Source organism: Lathamus discolor, chromosome 6 (assembly GCF_037157495.1).
Source record: "Lathamus discolor isolate bLatDis1 chromosome 6, bLatDis1.hap1, whole genome shotgun sequence".
NCBI classification, from domain to species: domain Eukaryota; kingdom Metazoa; phylum Chordata; class Aves; order Psittaciformes; family Psittacidae; genus Lathamus; species Lathamus discolor.
In genome coordinates this window covers 39363767-39384225 of record NC_088889.1, presented here as the reverse complement: position 1 = coordinate 39384225, position 20459 = coordinate 39363767, and the positions used below count along the sequence as shown (strand labels likewise).

At 38.6% G+C, this 20459-nt stretch overlaps 1 protein-coding gene across 9 annotated transcripts in view; it reads left to right on the top strand.

The window, feature by feature from the left end:
• Positions 1–20459, top strand: part of MIPOL1 (mirror-image polydactyly 1) — a 193929-nt gene that overhangs the window by 157878 nt on the left and 15592 nt on the right. For 8 of the 9 annotated variants that reach the window (XM_065686253.1, XM_065686249.1, XM_065686247.1 and 5 more), the window contains one exon: positions 10355–10585. The exons of the other annotated variant lie outside the window; for it this stretch is intronic. In XM_065686253.1, coding sequence (XP_065542325.1) covers positions 10355–10585 — 231 coding nt within the window. The remainder of the gene's footprint in view (positions 1–10354; positions 10586–20459) is intronic. 9 annotated transcript variants of the gene reach the window in all.

The following is a 20459-nucleotide window of genomic DNA, read 5'->3' as shown; positions in this document are numbered from 1 at the left end:
GGATACAGAAATCAATGCAGCATCTGTTTGCAGCCTCTTTTCAATCTCTATCCTTTAGAGCTCTCTCTTCACCAATTTTTCTCCAGCCTCCACCAGTCTAATCTCTCATTTTACAAGATGGTATGCAAGTTGTGTTATTGACATGATGGCCCCTTTTGTCTGGGAGGAAGCCAAGAACATCATTTCAGGTAACAAGGATCTTGGTGCTCACAGCAGCTTGACGAAGCAGAGCAGGCTGCTGTTACTGCTCACATCCCATGGTGGCAATGGTGGCTGAACCTGCAATGGGGAGGCAGAAACTTCCTCCCTGTAAGAAACTGTTGTGGTTTTTTTCATACAATTCCCAATCCTGCATCTGTCTGCTGAGCCTAACCAAGCTGGTATGCATTGCCAACACATGCATGCTGTTAATTAGCCTTTTTATGTCCTTCCATGAATAATAATTTGAGAGAGATCTGAACCAAGATCAGGGCCTCAGGTTTCCATATGTGGCACATGTACGTAATAAGAAGCAATCCTGGGCCCCCAAAGCTTAGAATTTAAAGATGACAAAAAGTGAGGGAAAGGCACTTCACTCCCGGTTTCAGCATGGCAGGCTAAGGTTTGCATGTTGTGACTTGCTCAGTACCACGCAGAATACATGAAATAGAAGAGGGAATTCAAGACAGATCCCCAATCCACTAAATCATTCCCCCAGCATGCATCCTTGTTTCACATTAAGGAGAATGGCCCAGACAAGTCTGCCCAGTTGCTTCAGTAAGCATGGGTACAATAGGGAAGCAGACTTCCCCTATATTAAATTTCCCAGGCGCTCCCTTTATCATTTAAGCCATCATTTTAACTGCCTAGTTTCATAGTGCTTAACTGTCCAAGGAGCTGTATGATTTATATGAATAAGGGTTTGGCAGCAGCAGCTAAGTAAGACGTGGCTTACTGAGTAGCGATACATTGCCATTGTGTCATTTATGTGGCTTCCAGGAGGTGACTTGCTCAGTGTGTATCTGCATAGCAATCCCCAACCCAACTGCATTTTTCCATGGGAGAAGCCATGATAGCTTTAAAGTAGACACTGCGGGTCTGTACTGGTGTGGAGGAAGGTTTTCAGACTGCAGCACATGTAGTCCTCCTAGTGACTCACCAGCCATTGCAAAGTGGCACGTGGGCACGTGTTGCTATGCGCAGTACTAAGAAAGTGAGGAAACCATGTGCTAGGCACACTCACCTGGAGTTCATCAGGGTACCTCACTTCTTGGCATATTAGTGACCACAGCTGGGCATGTGCTAGAGCACAGGACACCTTGTTTGCTTTTGGTTAGAGTTGCTTAATATTTTTCAGCAATACCTTTGAGAAAGATCAGACAAAACTGTTCAAATATTCTCTGGTTTACTTTCCTGAGGCACTGGGGGAAGTACCCTCAAATTAAATTAAAAAAAAAAAAAAAAAAAAAAGGTATATTTTAATTTCTAAAAAAAAAGTAATTTGAATATTTTTAACCAGCTGAATCATTCAGCAGGAAAGTAATGACAAGAGGGCAGAGTCCCCTTGTGATTCTCCTTCCCAGGTCAGTCACACTTGAGGATTTCTAGCTTTAGGGCTACTCAGCTCATCCATGAGATCATCCCTCTCTCAAATTCCATATGTATTTGGTTATTCTATCTTTGAAACACGTTTCCATTCTTTGTATTTCTTCTAATTGCCTTCTTCTGGAGGGACTCTTCTCTTCCATCTACTCAGCTGGATGTTCCTGGCCGTGTTGGAAGGCAGGGCTGGCTTCCAGCCCTGGGTCCAAGACAGCTTCATCTCTTGCTTTTCTGGTTCAGTGGGGGAGTTAAGCCAAGCGATCACAATAGCAAATCAGGACAGCCATAAAATTCACGATCATGTCTGATTTATAAAGATAACATTGTATTAAGTACAAGATACTTTTTGAGGTTATTAGTAACAGGCTTTCTTCAGCCGGTCATTCCTGAATGGTGCCATGCACTTTACTGCTTGATTGATTTATATGTCTTTATGATTTTAATTAATATTGTTTTCATCAGAGCCAATTACTAGTAATTGGAAAACTCCAGGCTGTTCAGCTTATCTGTTCCAGTGTTTGGGAATTATTCCCGTGATCTTTATTTTTGAAATCTATTAAATGGCATCAAGAGCACTAAAAAGGCCATTTAAACACTGGGGGAAAACAATAATGCTTATACTTCTGGGAAAACATTTATGGTGATTCACATTTTGGAAACTGAAACACTATCAATGTTTTATTCCCAGATTATCTTCCAAGAAAAAGCTTGGATCCACTGCTGAATCAGTTTCTTCAAAATACTTAGGCTCATACTTAAGTTGGATCATGCAGAGAAGGCTGGAAGACTGTGCTGGGAGAGGGGGTCTGGAGACTCCACTGTCTTCCATCCTGTGACATTAGCACAGAGGCATGGAGTAAGCCTGAGTCTCTAAGAAGACGTTCAGAACCAACCTGGCTGTAGCAGAGGGGTGCACACAGTAGGTTTTAAGGGGTCAGGATAAAAATGTTTCTCTATTTAGTAATCTAGACAGGCTGCTTTGCACAAAAAAAAGTAGTGGAAAAACTCATTAGCTGAGAATATACCCAGTTGAAGATGGGAATATTCACTGTATGGGAACAAAAAGTCTCTGGATCTCAGCTATTTTAGAGTTGTTTTTTACCCCTGGTGAAGAGAGGCTAAAAAATCCTACACCACCTTGATGTGAGAGCTAAGAGTTTTACAGAAACTGAAGCCTTGTAAGAAAATCTCAAATGTGCACTTGTATAACAGGTTTTGACCGAGTCTGGCACAGTATTTACTACAGCATAAAGGGCTGGGTTCCTTGATGTATATTTCTAGTTGGCATTTTATCAAGGAAATAAACTCTGATTTTTCTTTATTTTGTGACATGTGGATTGAAGCTACATTTTCTCTGTTCAGAGCCTTGATTTAAAAGCATTAGATCATTAAATTAAGTGCCTTTGCATAAGACTAAAATTGTAACTGAACGAATTATTTATGTGGAGAGTAGCAAGATAAAGTTTCTTTCAAGAGTTCTTTAACATATCAGATTGATAAGAGTCAAAACACCTTTACTGCCATTAAATATTTACCAAGACTTGGCTTTTGGAAGAGGGGCAGTTCAGTGCAGTGTGTTTGGCTCCATGCAATGCTATTGATTAGCTATCAGAGGGACATAGTTAATGGGTAACCAGAGGTATTACAGAGTGCTCCACATTCTTGTCAAGTCTTTTCTCTGAAGATGACCTAAAATAAAGTCAGTTACAACTGGTGTTCACCCTGCGACAGATTGCACAAGCGCACCTACGGTATGAACAAAAGGTTCACAAGAATCAGTTGACCAGGGCTTAAGCAATCCTTTCTAGTAGTTGTTGTCATCACTGCTGGACTTTAGAACTGCACATGTTTACATTTAATTAGAAAGAACACACAGTTTACATCGCACAGTAGCTATCAGTATCGAATCAGAATTGATTTCCGCTCTCTTTCTCAAACGACTGTTTCCTTCAGACTAATTAAAAAAAGGCATATAACAAAATGACTCATATAAATTTTAAGGCAAAGTAAACACTATTCCCTGGAGACAAAAACAAAAGTCGATAGCACATAGTCATTACATTGAGTTTGTTTTCAGGTGATTCTGATGCCTACATTATGATATGTATGAGTACTATCAGATTTATTTTCTATAGATGTATGTATGGACATAAATATGAAATACCCCTTGCACTGGATGGGCACTTCACTGATTGTTTCAGTTTTCAGGGTCAGGATTTTTACTTGTTTCATCTGAATTGTTGCAGTTACCTAATACAAGAGGTGATTCATTAATATTACCAATTTTTACAGAAGGATTTTGTTCATGTCAAATAAAATTGGCTGTGTGTCGGTCATTCATGCAAAGTGGAAGTCAGAAGCCATTATTCTTACCAGTTAGAAGCTGCATAGGAAACGAAAGGCACAAACCAAATTGGCCTTAACTTCATGCATAATTTCCAACAAAGAAATCTCTATTAGATTTTGTTAGTTTTGCAGGCAAATCTTAATTCAAACCACGGTGACAAGAGGCTTCATTTAAGGCTCTTAGCAGAAATGCCTGACTCTTGAATGTGTGCATTCTTTGTCATCAGGAAAGATTTCCATGATTGGCATTTCAGAGAGTAAAGGTTCAAGCCAGCAATTTACTGTGTCCTGTCAAGTCTGTGGGAGCTGAAGAGGTGGCAGTCCAGCCCAGTTTCGTATGTAGGTGTGTGGAGCTGTAGGAGCTGATCCTGAAATGCCTGCTCAGAAGGCCTGATACCATGGTTTCCAAGTAAGAGATGGTGTTCACAATTGGCAAGGATCATCAAAAAGAGGAAAAAAGTAATACATACTGCATCTATTTGCTACCTGTTTTAGTTGACATACTAGCTCTCTATTATTTTAGCATTCAACCGGAGTTTAGCTTTGAGAAAAAGGCGCGCTGTTCTCAAAACTGATGTTGCCAAAACCATACCCAAAGTATAAAAAATAAACCACTTGTGACCTTTAGGACAGGATCCTCTGTCTTTTTTCCACCAAACTGTGTTTCTGCAAATCCCTGACATAGGCAGTTTCCCTGCTGGCCTGAAGCCAGAGTCACTGGCTCTGCACCACCCACGTACACACCCCTTCAGTGATCCATGTCAGCCGGGTGGCCTCCAGCAGCCCGGAGAGAGGCGCAGGGGCCACCCGTTCAGCCTGGGGACTGGGAAGGTGAAAATGCCTCTTGTCTTTGAGCCGGCTGTGCCCCTTCTCCCGTGTGCTGCCCACAGCTGGGCTGGGATCTGCTCTGCTGCTACTATGATGCTTGCGCTTCCCAGGGAAAGTGACTGGGGTTTTGTGATGCACAGTGGAATGTGGAATTGCTAGCACCATCTTAAACATACTTTATATTCAAATACTGAGGTCACCCTTGACGACTTGATGCCAGTTTTGTCTTCGATTAATAGATAAGGTTCCCTCTGTATTTACAGTGTTACCTAAGCAATCTATTACTATAGGGAATAACTACAGTATTACAAATACTAAGTTGAAGTTATTTTGTTAACTAAAGCCATTGGCAAATATATAAGAATGGCCGAAGCATATGAACTGACAATAAAGAACAGATACAAGATAGCAAAATTCTTTCCTCTAACTTCTATAAAGTAAACGCTATACAAAATAAAATTATTTTTTAAATTTCAGCCTTCAAGGCTGGAAAGTTGCACTCTGTGAATGCTTAAGGTAGAATATGCTAATACACCTAATTCACTGCCAAAACATGACAGGAGCATTTTATGGCAAGCTTGGTTCTAGGAATAACATGGTCTAGTAAAACTGTGAAGTGTATCCACAATAGCTGCTACTGTATTGAAAACACAATTCCCTAATTTGTGGAAGAAATTTGAAAGCCTGTGAATCTGTGTCTTGCAATTAACAGGGTACATTGTGGAACCATGAAAATGTGTAATTAATGTTAACCTGTATCAAGTAACAAGTATAAAATTTACAGTAGTCTCTTCTGTAAACTCAGATGCACTATATCTGAGAGATAATGCATGTGTGAAGAAAAGGTAATGCTAAGTTGTCATCCTCCAGACCCTAATTAATCAGAAATGACAGAGACCCCAGCTCTAGGTGCATCATGTGCTCAGGAAATTCAGGTGCGTTTCTTAGCTACAAGCTACTAACTGTGGGTCTGTGGATCTAGCTGTGGAGGATAGTACCACACTGCAAAAGTCTCAAAAACACTTTCTTCTACTCATCAGTTTCACATATGTTTTGCTTTGTTTCAACCAAACATTAATCCAGCAGCTATTTTTGTGGAGGTCATGGACCTTTTGATGGTGTAGTGAATGTGAAGAATGACAGGTAGCGCTCAATGTCACGTGTGTATCACCATCACATGAGGCTGTGCTATATGAGCAGTTTGTCCAGTGGCTGCATTAAGTGAACTGGAGACATTTGATTACTGTGCAGCTCCGCAAATGAAAGGCTTGTAACAGGTATCATTTCTAATAATTTCTTGTGGAGAGCATGTCTCAGCAGTCTTTCAACTTCAAGGAAGGCTGAGGTGATTAAATCACATGTCCCATGCCCTTACTACCTCACCCAAGCTAGTCACAGGGAAATGGTGTGGGCACCACAGTGGTCCTGGAGAATGAAAATGAGGCCCAAAAAGAAATGTTTGCTGCTTGGCGTCATCAGAAAACCATCTGGGTTTAGTTTTATGCTAACTTCAGACTGGGCTGCATCTAATTTAGCTCTTTCAAAAGTGATGATTCTCTTTTTAGTAGTGAAGCCCAGAGCACCTTGCAAAGGCAGGATTGTGATTGCTGGTTTTTAAAGATCACAGAATCATAGAATAGTTTGGGTTGGAAGGGATCTTCAAAGGTCATCTAGTCCAACTTGCGTGCAATGAGCAGGGACATCTTCAACTTGATCAGATTGCCTGGAACCATGTCCAGCCTGGCCTTGAATGTCTCAAGGGGTGGCACATCCACCACTTCTCTGGGTAACCTGTTCCAGTATTTTACCACCCTTGCGGTAAAAAATTACTTCTCCGTGTCCAGCCTGAATCTCCCCTCATTTTGTTTAAAACCATCACCTTTCATAAGGTGAGGAGACTGAGGCCCAAGGAGGAAAAACTGTGTTTGCTAGTGGCCTTTAAATTGTACTTCTTGAAAAATTGAAGTTCTAAGATGGATGATAGTCAGTTCAGTCTTTTAATGTAGATAATGAGCCTGCGCTTGGATCATCTTGTGTCCAAACTATACAGGTTGCAGGTTTCTTTACATCGTTTCAGGAGAGAGGGCTGAAATTCAACCTACTCCTCACTGTGGATCCATATTCACAGATAATTAAGTTTGGACAGTATGGGCGTGCATGACCAGTGCTAAGCTGTTAAGATGTTATTCTGTAAAATCTTGACATTATATCACAGACCACCGCAGAGAAGAAAATCTGTGGTGGGCTCCGTTCATCAAGTCTGATTGGATCTGGTGAGAAAATATAAAATAAAGAGAATGCCTGAGCTCATCCTAGACTAAGAATATGTGGGTACACCAGACGGAAGAAAGTGACACTGATGGACTGTACAGTGCAAAGAACATACTCTGAATTATGTGCAGCCTGCATTACTGTTATAGCATGGTCTGTGGCCTGTGCACCACGGAGTCTAACACAGCTGCTGCCTTCGGTTACATTAGTGAGAGATGTTTAGGTGGTTGTATTGAAGAGAAAGCACAGTCCTCTTAACTTGTGTAATTGCAGACAAAGGATGGCTAGTAAAATATTTGTCTATGGTAGGGCAATGCCATCTAGTTACCAGTCTACCAGCTGTCAGGCTCCTGACTCACATATAATGCAAACTTGACCATTTTATATCCTTCGCTTTACAGCAAAATGTCAAAGTCCTTCTAGGTCTTGTGGGCTTTTTTTAATATCATCTTATTGCATTGTTTCCTAAGAGGATCTTTGAGGTAGTATTTTCAAGGTATCAGTGGTGCCTGGCCCTTGAGTGCATTCAGTGGTATGAAGCGACCCTCTTCAAAGCGAACCTGAGTGCAGGCTGAGGTCTGAGAGGTCTTCAGAACTTGAGTGTCAGAAACATTTGTGGTGAAAACCAAGGTCAGACCTACACGCCTTTGGGAACATTGGATATGTTTATCACTGGGGTGGGGGAGGAAGGAGGGGACGGATAAGGAATGTTTGTTTTTTGCAGGGTTGGTTTTCTTTTTTTTCTTCCTTTAGATGGAAGTTTTCTCTGTTTTGTTCAGAATTGCTTCAGGTGGAAAGTAAGTTCCCACCCTAGAGCAAAAATATGCCTGGCAAGAGAGAAGTGTTATAAGAGCAGCACTTCATACAGTTGATTTTCAGCCAAAGTCAAGTCCCTCTGGGAACAGTTACAACTGGTAAAATTTTTTAGCAGGCTTGAAGCTACTCTGAATTTGGGGTCTGAGGAAACCTCTTGGTATCTGCAGCATAGCAGGCGTTACATGAGTGTCATCATCACATGTAATTTTTCCTTCTGCCCGGATACAGTTAAGGTGGGCCCTTGAACCTCTCAGACCCAAGCTGGAGCAAGAAGGGGGCCATGCTGCCATAGTAAAGCAAAGGCTTACTATAAAGAACATGTGAATTATTTAAATCAAGGAAATGTTTGAATGCTTCTGTGACCTATTCTTCAGGGCTAGAAGCCCCATTTATTTTTTATTTATAGCATCAATAGAATCATAGAATGAAGTCTTTGACAAAATAATTTTGGGGAATTAATGAGGGAATTTCAAATAAGTATCAAAAGGGACTAAATAAAAGTGTTTTAGCAAAGCACATATTGATGGGAGTCTGGTGATGGCATGCTTTTTAAAAAAAAAAAAAAGAAAAGAAAAATCTTTAAAGATCTATCAACCACAGTACCTTTATCTGGAGGAATCACACTGCCTCAAAATATATGTGTGTCAGAATCTATTGGTCACTCAGATGCAATCATAATTGGTTCAAACATGTAATAGTATATTTTGTACTGTATTGTTCATGGCCAGACTTTGGGAAAGAGCCTATTTGTAGCCACACAGAGGCAGTGTTTTAGAATCTAAATAAACTGCTATATTTTCCATAAGTTCCAGGGGGAAAAACAAACAAACAAACAAACCCCACAACTCTCAACCGGTGCAAACAACTTAGAATATTTGGGCTTTCCTCTTTTTTTTCTTCATTTTTAACCAGGGACCCACACTGAACACTGGACAGTTTAGCTTCTCAAATGTCTTTTTTTTTTTTTCCTTTTAATCTTGTGCCAGGTGGTTAAGAAGTGGGCAGCAGTGGTATTTTGGTAGCCTGCGTTCAGCATTATTTGCATACCTTTGTATTTCTCCATGGTGATCAATGCTCAGCCATAGTGGAACTTCAGTCAGTAAAATTTATGTGCAACTGTTAAAGTAATTTTATTTTTAATGAGTCTGTTCCAGGGATGTTAATATCCCTTTATAAATATTTACGTTTTCAATATGTCTTCATTTAATTGAAAAGGTTCTTCACAATATTTTCAGACAACCACAGGTAGTAGGCATAATGACATATCAACACTCTGACCTTTTAGCTTCTGGATTTCTATTAGTTAATCCATGTTTTGCTTGTCCATGTATATTACATTTTAGTTTGTATATGATTTTCCTATATGGGTTGTTGGAATAAAGGGTGTTTTCCATACAAATACCTTAATAAACTGGAAAGGAATCAAAAATGCTATTGCATACTAGCAGCTGTCATATAGACTGTCTTGAGTATTGTAATCAGTGTGCACTTTTATTGGAAGTCCCCATTGAAATGTTTGGTATTTGCATGGTCATCAGTCAGAAGGATGATCTTAAGTCATATCCATCAATACAGCAACAGCTTTTGATATTCATAAAGTTGATTTGAAATTACTTTGATTATTTATCTGAGAACACTGCTCATTATCATTTCCTGTTGCCATCACTTTTGTTATGTCTTAATGAATTTCTTCTACTACCCGTGTCATTTTCCATTGTGTGAAATGCACCAAAGAATTATGGCTATGAAGAGATGGCAAGCAATTGTTGCTGATTCCATGGAGAGCTTGCTAGTGCAGGCTTCTTCCCTAGTAATCAGTTGTTAATGTGATTTCTACCATTGCACCATAGTAACTCAAGCAGTTGCCTACCTGCTTGTTCCTTGAGAAATAATCCCACAGTCAACAGGCATTGTTGAGACTATTTTTACCTAATGGACCATCTACTTTATTGTTTTTTTCAGCTTTTTCTCATTATTTATAGGTAATAATATGTCAATATCCTTCTTTTTGCTTATTTTCCATAGTGTTGTTAGCTGATCCAGGCATTTTTGCATTTTAGCATTTTTATTCATTATATTGAAAAATCTGCAATTTTGCAAATAAACCCCCTGTAGCTGCTGAGTCTGCTTGCTAAAAGAGTCCTGTGTAACACAAGTTAATAACACGTCAGTGATTTGCACAGATTAATTCAACTTCATGTAAATCACACAAGCACCTTTTGCTGTAGCTCAAAGGTGATGAAGATGCCACAGCTAAAAAATACTGCCTTTTAAGTTTTTTGTTGAATAGGTTTTTGACCTTTTAAAATTCTGATGGTTGTTACATACTTCTAGAAGAGCCTTGTGAAAACTTGATGTTCTTTTTGTTGTCACTTTTGAAATAAAACTTGGTATTAGTGAATGTGGGTCCATATACGGTAATACTAAAAATATCAGTTAAACTGAGTGTAGTATTCTTGCAGCTCAGCCTTAGATAGAAACTTAGTGACATGTATGGCCTTTTTTTTCCCAGCTTATCCAAATCTTTGCCTGAAGGAATGAGTCTGCAGGACCAGCTTAACTGCACTTTCGGTACTTCTGAAGGTGGACTGCAAGGCAGAGCGGATGTTGTGACCCTCACCTATTGCCAGATCAAAGATCTGGCAGCTCAGCTGCAGCAAGCTCGGTCAGAGCAAAAGGACACAGAGCTGAAGCTCCAGAAGGCCCTGGAGGCTTCACAGGAGGCTAATGAAAAAGTTCAGAAGTAAGTCACTTGACTTCTTTCAGGCAAAAATTGCAGTTGTAAACCAATGAAACATTTCCTCTGGTATTTTGTCTATGACTGAAAGTGTGTTGGTACTCAGAAAAGGTCCCTTAAAATGATGCCTTATTTGACAGCCATTCAGCTCATTACCTATTCAGTGTGAAGCCAGTCATTTTAACAGTTTTAAAGCATTACACAAGTCAGTGTGCTTGTCATTACTGTTATGGAAATTGCTTTCTACATGTGCAAGGCACAGAGAAAGTGCTTCCTTCTCCTATGAGTGGTTTTCTAAGCCAATCCTATGGCAACAGTATTTGCCTTTATAATTGCATGATAGGATATTAAGGTTCTCATTTTCACTCTGTTACACATCTGGCAGGTTTCATGCCACCGTAAATATTGATGAGGTTGTTTAGGGGTGGATTCAAAATGTCACTGAAACCAACAGGAAGTCTCTGAGTCAGTGAACAGAGATTGTATTCTTTACCATCATAAGATTTCCTGCTAAAAGGTTACTGAACTCCAAAACCTGAAGTTCATCTCTACTGAAGTCCTTATTGTCATCTTTGTTATTACTAGCATATAAGGCTTTGGAAGTCTGATTGCTGGGACAGACAAATGTGTAAGCAGAGCCTCTTCACAGTCTGGCACTTCTCATCTTTGCATCACATTGATCAGTTGCAAAATACCTCTCTCTCACACCCTTCCAAGGTGGTTTATGGTGAGCTGATGCAAATTATCCTGTCTGTCCGTATTTGTCTTCAACTTTAATGTCTACATCGTATTTCCAGAGTAGCCAGAAACCGGCTTATAATATATTGCAAAGACTGTTTAAAAAAATGCATTCAGAGTTCACCTATTAAACTAAGAAATTAGATGTTTATATTTTCATTTTGTTTGTAACTACATAAAATGTAGTTAAGATAAATATATGAAGACACATATTTTCAGTTATCTCTTTAAAACCTCCAGTGTTTGTTTGAGAATCGTTCAAATCTCTCTCCTAAACACTTAGATGTATTTGAAATTTCAGCAGGTGCATGCCTGATTAAAATTAACCTATAAAAATAATTACAGCATGTCCATTTTGGCTGAACCTTTCTGTACGTTGTTTAACATTGTTATGTAATTTCATTTTGTTTATAAACATTTACTAGCCGTAGATGCTTAAGTAAAGGTTGGTTTGGTTTTGTGTTTTCTTAGTGAAACAGTCTTGTTCAATCATGTGTAACCACGGTGGCCAGAGTAAAAGTGCAGCTACAATCTGAATTAAAGTGGTGGTGATGCACTGCTATACTGAAAAGAGTTTATACAATTTAAAATGCTGAACTACTTGGGAGAATTTTAGTCAGGTTAGTTTTCATTATTGCTGAGATCAGACCACTGAGCCTACAGCAAAATTAAACAATTGGGTGAAGTCTTTTGATGACAATAGCATGCCCTTTTTACCAAGAAACTGTGGAAATGCTCTGTGCGTCTTCCCAGCACCCGGAGTCATCCACCCCCATCTTATAATTCAACCTGCAAACAGATTAAGCAGCTGAGTTTGTGGAAAGTGTGTTTACTTTGAGCTAAGAACCCTTGTGTGACACTATAGAGATTCCTCTGACACCTCTGGGAGAGCTACACAGACAGTTCGTACTCATCAGCAGGGAAACCAGGCTGAGAATTCCCCATTTCTTTGTAACCTCAACCGCTTCATACAAATCGGTGTTTGGCAATTAGGCAGGAACTCATTTGTTAGCTTAGCTTTTTATTTCAAAGATGTAGGATGTTCTACATTTCAAAAAGGAACTGACAATTTATAAACCTGTCAACAGAAAACCTTCTTGGTATTAATTACAGTAGTATTAATTATTAGAACTGTCTTAAGAAGATGCTTATTGTAATTTAAAATATCACGTTACGATTCATATCCTAAATAGGGTTCTGAAGCATCTGTTTTCTTGACTTCCTCTAGGTGCTCAACTAAAATTGAATTCTGACATATGAGGGAAGTATTTTAACAACTATATAAAGTAGTTTCTTGATATTATTCAGCAAAATATCTGAATAATGTAATAGTTTTTAACTGTAGCAATAGTTAAAGATCAGAACAGAAAAATAATTCTAAGCTTCATTAAGAAACAACATAATTAGAACAATTAGTGTTGGAAAAGAATGTACTATGTATCTTCGTACCATGTAATTTACTGGTGTTCACTATGCCTTTGCTAATCTGTTCTCTGGCAACACTAAAGAATTTTTTCTTTGCAGTCTTAAAAACTTCATTGTTTGCATTCAGCATCATACACTGAGCTTGAAATACAGATGTAGTTTCTCCACAGCATTGCCCTTGTGTCAGCCGTTTGTGTACCCATCTCCAATTGTTGCTTTCTAATGTGAGATCCAAGTCAGAGTAGCGATCCTGTGTTTTGCATCAAGACACAAAACATCTAAAAAATTTCTGGATCCTATCCGACATGAAACAGCAGCTGTGAACCAGAAGGGGGATATATTGGAATCCGCTTGTAGTGAACTTGGATATAGTAAAAGTCTGTTTATTCTGAAGAAGGGTGAACATCTCACATCAGCTCACTGCAGTGTGAGATATAAATTGCAACTATGTGCTCTTGCCTGTGAAAGTGTTTTGCCACCCTAGCAGGGGTGGTGATATGAAACACAAAATGTTGGTGCACAGAGAGCAACCACACAGATTTAGCAGCATTTGTTTGAATCTGTTTTGATATTGAAACATTATCAAGATGCACATTAGACTTTTAAGAGAGCCCAATTACTTTATAAAGCAAGTACCTATTTCGAGTGCGTGGTATATGTAAATAAATACATGTATGTGCACAAATAACACAGTATATATTTATTCAATAGGAAATGTTGATGACCAGCATGATAATATTTTAACCTATGCTCTGTAGAATGGCTATAACTACAATTTTCTGTGTTTAAACAATGTTTTTAATTCATAGTTACAAACAAAGAATTAGGACAGTGGCACAGAATTCACCAGGAGTGTTGGCACAGTGCCACAGACGCCCTGCAAATTTGTCCTGTTGGAGAAGCCAGGAACCAGCTGGTGCAGCCCCAGCAGGGAAATGGGACTGACCTGGAGAAGGTGGCTGGAAAATCCTCTGAATTAATTAATGCCTCTGCCAGCAGAGGAAGCAAGACATTTTAAAACTGTCCTTCCTGCTGGAACCTCTGGGATTGAGAAGTGGCCACTGATGTCAACAGTATCAGAGGAGGTTATAATGTACTACCAAATCAGTATTAGCCAATTATCGGTAAAGCTTGAGGCCACTTTTGATGTGGGTTTTTTTCCAGGAAATGTTCTATTTTTCTGCAATACCTTTGCAGTTGGAGTGAAATTCATTGCAATTTGTCTATTGAGGGCTTCTATTTTTTTCTCACGATTTAATGATTCTAGCTCAGTAAAGCGTAGCTCTCTCGTGTGTGAGCACAGTCACACTTGCACACTCACATAGCTGTGTAAGGTGGCAGCAGAGCGTGTACATGTAGCATTTCTATGTAATCTTCTAAAAGTAAACACAAATCCACAAAGTAATGGTGCAATGCTAAAATATACAGGTATGAAAACAAGCATAAATGTTGAGAAACATGCTGTTTGTGCACTTTGTTCAGGTAGTTCTGACTATGAATAAAGCTAATATTGAAGTGATGCATAACAGAAATTATTACTTCGTTTATCCATAACTGTTTATTAGAGAGACCTTTTGATTTTGTTTTTTTTCTTTTAAGGAAGAAGTTAGTACAGTTACAGATTTGGATAAAATCTTTCAGTGGATTGAATACGTAAGAAAACTAAGCGATCTTCTGAATAAACAGATAGTTTTATCAAAGGAAATTACTATCTGTCATAAAAGAAATATTACCCTTAATGACATTTGCTTTACCTCTTCAGGTATGATTTTTTTGGCCATGTAACATTCATTGTTACTGGAACACACCCTTTTTTTTGAGTAGTCCTGGATTTCCCTCAAGCATTTCTGAACATGCTTTCTCTGCTTTTGTAGTTGTTCATTTAGTTTCTTATCTGATGCTGATAAAAAAAGTCGATCGATGACACAACAAAAATAAACAGTTCTTCCCAGCATTTGACACAGTTGGAAATAATACAAAAAACTAAAATAAAGAAGAAGCAAGCATTTATTAAGTGGTTAGAGTCCCCCTCTTCTGCAAGTAAAACTAATCTGCCTTCCAAGTACAGGAGCTGCATGCGTTTCACATCAATGTCCAAGACGTTCTCCAGTGCTGGCTGGAGGGTCTAATCTTTCCCAGAATGATCTGAGCAGTGCAGTTCAAGAACAAGAATGAATATTTGAATAATCACACCACAATGTGAGGTGACCCTCCGACAGGGGACTGACCAGGGACACATATGGATTTTGGGAAGACGCTCTGATGCTCTTTTTTAACACAGCTGTGAGAAGAATGTGACTAAGACCCAGTAGTCTTTCTGGAGTATAGCTGGCACAGGAAACCATGAGGAGAAGAGAATTTAACACATGGGTGTAAGAGAGTCCGCTTCATTGATGGGATCTGAGGGGAATGTCTAATGACTGGAAGAATCAAACTTGGCAATGAAAACACAAAGCTCTTTTCATCAATTCAAACGCAGACTCTAAAGCTGCAGATGGTTACCTCCAGCCTTGCCTATTCAGTGCAGGGTTGTATAAAGTGGCACTTTGGTGAATACTAATAGATCAAAACAAAGATTTAATAACATAAAGATGTGGTGTTCATTTTTAAATGAGGATCCAGGTCAGTGTCTCAGAAAAGAGTGAAATAAGTATCTTTATGTATGGGTCTAAAGTCTCTGGAGATTTTAAACTGCAAACATCATATCTTTAGTGAGCAGATTGTACTCAGTACACTGCAGCTATGCAGGGAACCTGCTAAAACCAGGATTTCTGAATTATTATACTAATTGAGACCATTTGCAACATGCAAATGTTGTTAACTAGTTATCTCCCTCTTAAAATCATACCTACATATACTTTGTTGAAGTATACATTGTAGCTTGTATGCGTTCAGTCACTCTTTGTAGATAAGAATGGAGCTAGTTAATTAGAAATTGGAGGCAGAAGCACTGCACAAAAGAAACAAGCTGTACATTCACCGGGACTTAAAGCTATTTGTTTGGGAGTAACCACGACATGTTAGAGAAATCAGTTAGCTTTATTTTAAATTTTAGAGATACATTTCTTGAATTTTAATCTTTCAAAACAATAAATGGCATTTGATTTCTTACTTTATTAAAATGTTATGTTCAGAATTTCAGACTTCCCTAATAAAACCAGATTGCTTTTCTTTTGCCCCCCCCTTTTTTTTTTTTTTACACTTACAAATCTGTATTCTGCTGAATGTCAGATCAACACTTTTAACTACTGCAGGCTAGAAACACAGCTTCATAGGTATTAATAGTTTCACTGATTTGTGTCAGTAAATAATTTAGCAGATATCAAAAGTGTTTTGCTTTTAATGAAAACCACTATGTGCCTGCTGCTGTGAAATTGAATAGTTGGTAATCTTTTAATATCAAATGGGGAATAATTTAATAGGTGCTAGCATTTTGAAATGTAAAATAAGTTCTGGTGACTTGTGGAAGAAGGTAGGTGGAGAGCTAGTTTCTTAGTCACAGCAAATTGGCTTAGCTCTGTCACACTGAGTTGCACTCATTTGTCCCAGTTTAGGATATGACCTATAGTTTCCTGAGAAACATATGCTGGTGGGTACATTCAAACGATGAGTGAGTGAAGGCAAAGTGCTAAAAATCTTTTATTTACTACAGCAAGCTGCAGAAGTCAATAGTTACAAGAGTTTGTATGGAAGGAAATGGGGAGCCGAGGAAGACGACTCTTGTAGCAGTCTAAGATACTGATGAAAATTAGCAATAGTTCTGGACTTTCAGAATTGGATCAAAAGTTATTAAAGAAGATTCAACATGGAAAAAACTGATTGATGAGGACTGATGTGTTGGCTGTCTCGTGCAATGATTAAAAGCAGATTATAAACTCCATGGGGCCCATAAGAGATACACAGTCTCCACAGGCAGGGTTTTATGGTGTTTAGGAAACCCACACTAGCCAGATGGAAGATTCCCAGACACGCAAAACTACCACATACCCCAAAGAATTCTGCAGAGTGCAGCAGAGCTGATGCAAAATTTCTTTGGCATGCAAGACATCAATAGGAACATGAGAAAGTCTGAAACATAAAATCTAGTAACAATCACATCATATCATATACAAAAATATTACCATTAACTAGAGTAGCAATAACAGGCAGTGTGAATTTATTGGATTTAGGAGCAGTAGGCTTGGAAGTAGTCTGCTTTAGGAATTCAATGAGGAATTAAGACTAATTGAAATGAGTGAAGAAAGTCATGTGTGATCTAACTGAAAGCAGTACATAGTAGGGTCAGAATTTATTTAAATACTTGGAATTCTATGCTAACGCCAGTGACTCCTCTCAGAAAAATTCCCCTCAGACTGCAGTAATATGCATTATGAAATGATGAATTAAAAAGTCTTGTAGAGATACCTGTTTGTTGTAATAAAAGAATTGAATAAGCCAGTGAGGTTATGTGGAGCCTCAGAGAAATTCAACATGTAGAGTGAAATCAATTTTCTGGGTCTGGAGGAAATAAAATATTGAACTAGTATTCAAGTCTAAGGTGAGCTGAACTAATTCGGTCACTGGTGGCATATTCTCTGGACTGTTGTAGATATACCATGTTTCTGTATCACGAGGCAGATTTTGTGTTCCTTGGTAAGACTAACATATTATTCATGCCATACAAAAGGAAATGTATCACTTTTGCAAAGCTGTAATGAAATGTATTTTCTGCATTGGATGATGCTTCACTTACCAATTTTTGAATTATGTTACATACAGTCCAGGTAAAATTTGCAGGTTGTGTTGGAGGGAGTACCTGATAACTTAGTACCACTGATGCTGATAATTTCTCAGTCCTAAGAAGACTTGGTCTTGGGTTAGCATGAGCAGAAAAATTCTGACAGAAAAAATACAAAGCAGTTGACTTTTTGTCTTTTCTGCCTGGGTTCCTTGGAGACCCAAATGGAGAAGCATGTGCTGAACCAGAGTGACATACGCTGGTTGCGCCAAGATCTGCACAGAGCAGTGTGATCTCAGATGTTTTCTCTCAAAGCTCCCTTGGCATCTGTCCCCCATCCCTCCAGCCCTCCGGTTTCCTAAGTGGTTGGTTGGGAGCAGGGGTACTCCTCCAGGGTGTGACAGAATGGAGCTGACTTTCTTCCTCCATCTGAGGATATTCTGGTTCAGCTCTCATACATATCAGGGGCGTTTTGGCCACTCAGGTTTGAACTAGATGCTCTCTTCCTTGCCTTGAAGTAGTACCCCATAGAAGAAAATAATGCAGACTTCTTGGATCGGAGAGCAGTAAGTAGGCTGCTCACCTCTGAGATGCAAGACCTGGTTCTGACACTGTCCTTAAGGACTTTTTCTCAGTTTTATCCAGTGCCTCTTGAACATAAATGCAGAGCCAGTATCAGAGCGTTTATCTCCTATTTTCCAGGAGAGTACCCTTGATAACGACCTACAGAATCACATATTCAGGTCTAATAACGTTTCAGATGTTTCTTCTGTAGAGATCTGTAGCTTCAGAAAGAGAAGTAAAGAAGACTTCAGCCCTGAAGTGTGTTATTCTCCTGAGAAGTGGCAGGTGTGGTTTAAAACCAAGTTTTCCTTAGCTTGAATTCTCTAGCTGAGAGTCAATATAATTTTTATACTTCTTTTAAAAAGGAGGAGTGGTAGCACTACTGTTATCTTTGTCACCTTAAAAGAGACCAGTGGCCTCAGGTTATTTTTAGAGAAGTGCAGCTTGAGAACCTCTGAGCAGCTTGGAACAAAACACTTAAAGCAAGGGGCTGAGATTAAAAAAAAAAAAAAAAACCTAAAGAAAAGAAAAGAAAAATCAACAACATGAAACTCCCTATTTGGCGAGTTTAGGAGCACATTTCTTAACCTACTTGTTGTAAATCCCATCCCAAGGTGCTGCCATCCTCTCTGTACAGACTGGAGAAGGATTGTGCTGGTCCAGACCACATGTGAAGCTGCAGATCCTGTTCTCAATATTAAGAGTCCTGAAAGACAGATCTGGTGATGTTCGGAATTGCAACAGCTGATACCCTTTGTAGTACTAATGATTCACACTATCTTTCGATGTCTTCTTTTCATATGAAGATGGCCTTTAATAGAGCAGTTTGTGGTATCAGTGCCGGAAGTCTTATACAGTTGTGCGATTTGTCAGAGCAGATATGGGATATTCTTCTCATAGATATTTTGGGTGTCATAATTTATAATGAGATCTTTAGCATCTGATGGTTTATGATCAATGACAAGATTATGTTCAGTGGTGTACTTATCAGAATGAAGACAAAAAATGCCAGCCAAAAGGAATGACAGATAAGCCTTTCCAGTATTCCTTGCACAGCTGAGATATCCATTGACTGCAGGCAGTTTCACATGGAGGAAGAATGCAAAACTGAGCATACAATCTAAGTCAAGTATTTATTTTCTTTGTGCAGCTATGGTTTACATTTACTTAACCTCTGTAAATTGTGGATTGCAGTGCAGATATTGTTTTCTTAAAGTATGGGTAGTTACAATATAAACACAAATATTTATCATCATTTGCATATTTATCATCTCAGCCTTTCACGAAAATATAAGCAATGCTGAAACTTAGTTCTCTCAAACACTAAAATGTATTCTATGAAAGTCAAATGTTTTCAGAGTCAACATAATCACAACATCCCAGTTTTTGACCTGTGTGTTCATTTACAGTTTGCTTATAGCTGCTTCACAGAGATGGAAGTTTGTAGATTACAACATGGTTTTATTGATTTATCAGTAGCAAAATACACTAAGTATACTCAGTAAACTGGATTGGCTAGCTCTTGGGCTTGTATTGTATAATATCAGCTTGTCGTGGAATACTTCAGAACAAAATCAGAATGTTGGCATAGTTAACATCAATGGTGTAAACCAGACTTGCAAAGACTAATATTTAGTAAGGCCAATAACACAAACAAATCAGATTTTGAAGTTGTTTGCCCAATAGGAAGAAGCATGCTGACACAGTATTTGTAAGCTTATAGTTAACCATTCTATGACAAATTATTAAATAACTTTGAACAGCAGATTGAGTGCTCCTTGAAGAACAGCAAGAAAACTTTTTCTCAGACTTGGGTTTTTTTTTCTGAGATGATAAAATGTGTGTCACAGCAAATAATCATTTGCTTTAATATTTTATATCCAAATAAAATAAGTCCATGGCATTTATGTTGCCGTTCCTAAATAGTATTTGGTTTGTTTGCAGGAGTCATTTATTTGTGGCTTGGCTGAAGGAATAAAAATAAAGTTGCGGTTCTTTCTGTTAATACTCACACTGTTTCTTAACATATGCAAAAGACTGAATACTGTAAATGTATGTGCAGAAGCTCAAAAAGAAATCCCAGACATTCTGAAGCTTCTGAATTACGTATAATCTTTTAGAGAACTGCTGGAACAGTTCTTTACAGCAACAAATTGAAATAACTGCCTGGGCCAGCAAGGTATTTAATTCTAAGCAAACTTGAAATCATTTAAATTTTTCCATTGCTTAAAATCAAGTGTACCTTTACTGAAGCAGGGGCTAGTTCTCCAAGGAAAAAATTACAGTTCATGTTTCTGATCTAGTACTGAGTCATTAATTAATAGCCACATTTTTTCCATAAGGCTTTTCATTTTTTTTTAACAGGACTTTGTAGAAAGGCAGCATCAGTTGTATGAGAGCCAACAATAGCTTTAACCACATCATTGCCACTGCTGT